Source organism: Phyllostomus hastatus, unplaced genomic scaffold (genome assembly GCF_019186645.2).
Source record: "Phyllostomus hastatus isolate PE091 unplaced genomic scaffold, TTU_PhHast_1.1 phas_contig_40, whole genome shotgun sequence".
NCBI lineage: Eukaryota > Metazoa > Chordata > Mammalia > Chiroptera > Phyllostomidae > Phyllostomus > Phyllostomus hastatus.
The window spans coordinates 80,533,580-80,537,847 of record NW_025333872.1 but is presented as its reverse complement, the minus strand read 5'-3'; the positions used below and the strand labels follow the sequence as shown (position 1 = coordinate 80,537,847).

The window sequence follows — 4,268 nt, the reverse complement described above, 5'->3', positions numbered from 1 at the left end:
AGAACGACTTCATTTACAAAGCGATTACCATTTTATCTATTTGTTTTCCTTTTCCAGCAACAGCAGACTTACTCAGCCCTCGAATTTCTTAATTACAAACCCGTTCGCTCCTAAATCAACCCCAAACCGTCAAACACAGCCCGGAGGGAGGCTGTGCAAGTTTGCACACACCCCCACCTCCGGGATCAAGGGCAACAGCAGAAGCAAGAAACTGTGTATGTGCAAAAAGGTGGATTTGGGGACGAGGATCGCTGAGTTTGTTTACAGAGCAGAGACGCCTCAGCTCAGATGCCAAAGCTACCAAGAGCTGGAAAGCAAACTTAGCTAAAGCACACGTACGGGGAGCGGCGGGTGGGTCCGAAAGCGCGGACAGGATTCCCAAGCACAAGAGCGGAGGCAGTAGGCTGTGAGCGCGCCTGGTCCACCTGCAGCCGCTGTCGCTCCCCGCCCCCAGCTCCTGTCCTTGAAAGGAGTGGCGGGGTGGGATGGGGGGGGGGGGTGGATATACCTACACGCAAAATATCTAGATCAGTTTACCTACTGCCGCAATAAAAACACAAAGGCACAGCCCGGAAAAAGCTTTCGGGGGAAGGGGAATTATTTGCCCGGGCTTTAAAATCCACTTAAGGAAACGGCCATTCTTCTCAGCCCAGGGAAGCTTTTGCAAAACTGGGGAGGCAGAAAGCCACTATAGAGAGCTAGAGAGTGGGGCGCTGAACGAACCCCTTTTCTCGTAGGAGACTGTCCAGATCGCTAGGTGGAAGAGCTCCGAGAAGGATCCGGCCGTACGGGGTGGGGGTGGGGGTGAGGGGAAGATTCCTCCCTGCTTTCTGGAAAGGTGCAACCTGCAGGCTAGAACTCCAAGGAGGGTTTTCTCCTTGTCCCCGGGGCCGCGGGGCAGGCCTCACGTTTGTGGGCCCACAGGAAACCAGAGTCGGGGGGCTACGGGGCGGTGCCTGGATCGGCTACAGCCTCTGCGCACGTGCCACTAGCCCCAGGGACGCAGCTCCGTAACCCCGTCCAGTGTGCCGATAATTCCGGAATCCGCTTCTTCTTCCCGCCCCTCGAGAGGCTCTCGCTCCGCCCTTCCTGAAATCCTTTATATTAACTGTGGCCAAAGCCCCAAGAAACACAGCTCATTGTTGGCAGTTGCCGGGCGGTCTTACTGAGCTGTGAGGGCAACGGAGGGAAAATAAAGCGAACGCTCCGACTCGACTCCTGCGTTGCAAGACTTCAGCACCGACATCGCGACAGCGAGAGCCCTGCACGCCGGGAAGGCCCTCTCTATGTGCTGCTGAGCCGGCCCTGGACCCGACGATCCCGCCCTCGGTCTTCGGAGCAGAAATCGCTAAGACGGAAGGTAAGCGCACCGGGTGAAGCTGGCTGGGGCTCCTGCCAGCCCAGTCCTCGGAGGGCTGGGTTTGCCCGGAGGAAGAGCGTGAGGCGGAGCTGGGGAATAACAACAGGATGTGCAACAACAGGATGAGAAGGGCTGATTTAATGCCTGAAGTTCGTGGCAGGGCTACGGGGCACTTCCTTTATTAGGCGACTTCGGGGAGTGGAGGGGTTGTGGGCTCCGGTCCTCCGCCCTGATCGTTTGTGCAGCGCCCAGCTCTGTTGTGGGTGGCAGGTCCGCTGTGGCGGCAAGTCCGGGTGCACAAGCCACTAGTGGGATCCTGGAGACGGTGATTCGCAGCCGACGTGCACCAGGAACTTGGGGGGCAGTTGCAAGAAAAAGTGGGGAGCACTGTGGTGGGCGACACGTGTGCCGCGGGTCTTAGCGTGTGGCGTAAGTCTTACCGTTTGCCCTTTTTCCTTGCAGGACTGGAAATGGCAGATCATATGATGGCCATGAACCACGGGCGCTTCCCCGACGGCACCAACGGGCTGCACCATCACCCTGCCCACCGCATGGGTATGGGGCAGTTCCCAAGCCCCCATCACCACCAGCAGCAGCAGCAGCCCCAACACGCCTTCAACGCTCTGATGGGCGAGCATATACACTACGGCGCGGGCAACATGAATGCCACGAGCGGCATCAGGCATGCAATGGGGCCAGGGACTGTGAATGGGGGGCACCCCCCGAGCGCGCTGGCCCCCGCGGCCAGGTTTAACAACTCCCAGTTCATGGGGCCCCCGGTGGCCAGCCAGGGAGGCTCCCTGCCGGCCAGCATGCAGCTGCAGAAGCTCAACAACCAATATTTCAACCATCACCCCTACCCCCACAACCACTACATGCCGGATTTGCACCCAGCTGCAGGCCACCAGATGAACGGGACAAACCAGCACTTCCGAGATTGCAACCCCAAACACAGCGGCGGCAGCAGCACCCCCGGCGGCTCCGGCGGCAGCAACACCCCCAACGGCTCCAGCAGCACCGCGGGCGCGGGCAACACTAGCGGCAGCGGCGGCGGCAGCAGCAGCAGCAACATGCCCGCCTCTGTGGCCCACGTCCCTGCTGCAATGCTGCCGCCCAATGTCATAGACACTGATTTCATCGACGAGGAAGTGCTTATGTCCTTAGTGATAGAAATGGGTTTGGACCGCATCAAGGAGCTGCCCGAACTCTGGCTGGGGCAAAACGAGTTTGATTTTATGACGGACTTCGTGTGCAAACAGCAGCCCAGCAGAGTAAGCTGTTGACTTGATCGAAACCCGGAGAAAGAAATCAAACCCCCAACTTCTTCAGTGTGAATTAAAAAAAACATTCCCTTAGACACAGTATCTCACTTTTCAGATCTTGAAAGGTTTGAGAACTTGGAAACAAAGTAAACTATAAACTTGTACAAATTGGTTTAAAAAAATATTGCTGCCACTTTTTTTTCTGTTTTTGTTTCGTTTTTGTAGCCTTGACATTCATCTCCCTTATGTAGTTGAAATATCTAGCTAACTTGGTCTTTCTGTTATTTGTTTTTACTCCTTATTTCTTCTCCTTCTCCAGTGCTCAACTGTTAGATATTAATCTTGGCAAACTGCTTAATCTTGTGGATTTTGTAGATGGTTTCAAATGACTGAACTGCATTCAAATTTATGAGTAAAGGAAAAATTGCATTAGTTGGTTGCATGAACTTTGAAGGGCAGATGCACAAACTCTGCCATCTCGCTTCATTTTTTTAGCTATGCATTTGAGTACAGACTAATTTTTAAAATATGCTAAACTGGAAGATTAAACAGAAGTGGGCCAAGCGTTCTGGATCAGGAAAAGTCATACTGTTCACTTTCAAGTTGGCTGTCCCCCTCCCCCATATGTACAGACAATAATAATAGGGTGTGGAATGTCGTCAGTGGCAAACATTTCACAGATTTTTATTTTGTTTCTGTCTTCAACATTTTTGACACTGTGCTAATAGTTATATTCAGTACATGAAAAGATACTACTGTGTTGAAAGCTTTTTAGGAAATTTTGACAGTATTTTTGTACAAAACATTTTTTTGAAAAAATACTTGTTAATTTATTCTATTTTAATTTGCCAATGTCAATAAAAAGTTAAGAAATACTTGTTTTCTAGAAGTCATTGGTGGGGGGTGGTTCCCTTTGGTGGCTTCCTTTTTTTTTTCCTTTTTTTTTTTTCTCTGTAAGTTGAACACTTTATTGATGAGAGTAAGCATTTCAAAGGGTAAATTATAGGACACTAACACAGGTCACGATGAGCTTAAGCTGAGAGCAGGATTTAACATAATTGGCATAATGCTTCATTGTTATCGTAACCTGCCTCTTGGTATGGTTTAATCAAAAGCTGCAAAGTTGTCAAAGAGCTTTTTTCCCCCTTAATTGCCATCATATTCAAGTATACCCTAGAGTTAAAAGGTTTATAATACTAAATGATATAAATATTTCTAAATAGGGCGGGAGGGGAAAAATTAAATGTTTCTGGCTGTACCTGATTCAATTAACTTCAGTGGAGGTAGATGGGAATAATATTCTGGGACATTGATGAGAATGGCATTATATAGAAATCTGTCTCTGGTGATGAACCTTATTTCTCAGCGAAAGTACCAAGGAGAGGTGCACACATTTCTAGCTTAATATCTGAAATAGCTTCTGACTGACCAGCTTACAGAGCTAAGAGGAATAGGAGGCAGCATTGCACTTTGAGGCTTTCTATTTTGTTCTATGATATTTAAAATTTACTCAAGAGAGGTTGAGTCAAAGGTCAAATTACAGTCATCACAAGACGTTCCCTCTCAAGCATGTCCTGTTGTCCAGAATACTGAGCCTTTTCTGTTACAGGGTCTGGGTGCAAAGGACACAAGGATAAGGTCATTTT

At 50.0% G+C, this 4,268-nt stretch overlaps 1 protein-coding gene across 1 annotated transcript; it reads left to right on the top strand.

The window, feature by feature from the left end:
• The first annotated feature begins 1,132 nt into the window (after positions 1–1,132).
• Positions 1,133–3,497, top strand: CITED2 (Cbp/p300 interacting transactivator with Glu/Asp rich carboxy-terminal domain 2). Its single transcript, XM_045843181.1, has 2 exons — positions 1,133–1,360; positions 1,823–3,497. The coding sequence occupies exon 2, from the start codon at positions 1,831–1,833 to the stop codon at positions 2,641–2,643; it is 813 nt and encodes a 270-aa protein (XP_045699137.1). The 5' UTR covers positions 1,133–1,360; positions 1,823–1,830; the 3' UTR covers positions 2,644–3,497.
• The last annotated feature ends 771 nt before the right edge of the window (positions 3,498–4,268 follow it).

Bases quoted from the DNA above. Each gene is read 5' to 3' on its own strand.
- CITED2 (XM_045843181.1), top strand. From the start codon at position 1,831: ATGGCAGATCATATGATGGCCATGAACCACGGGCGCTTCCCCGACGGC.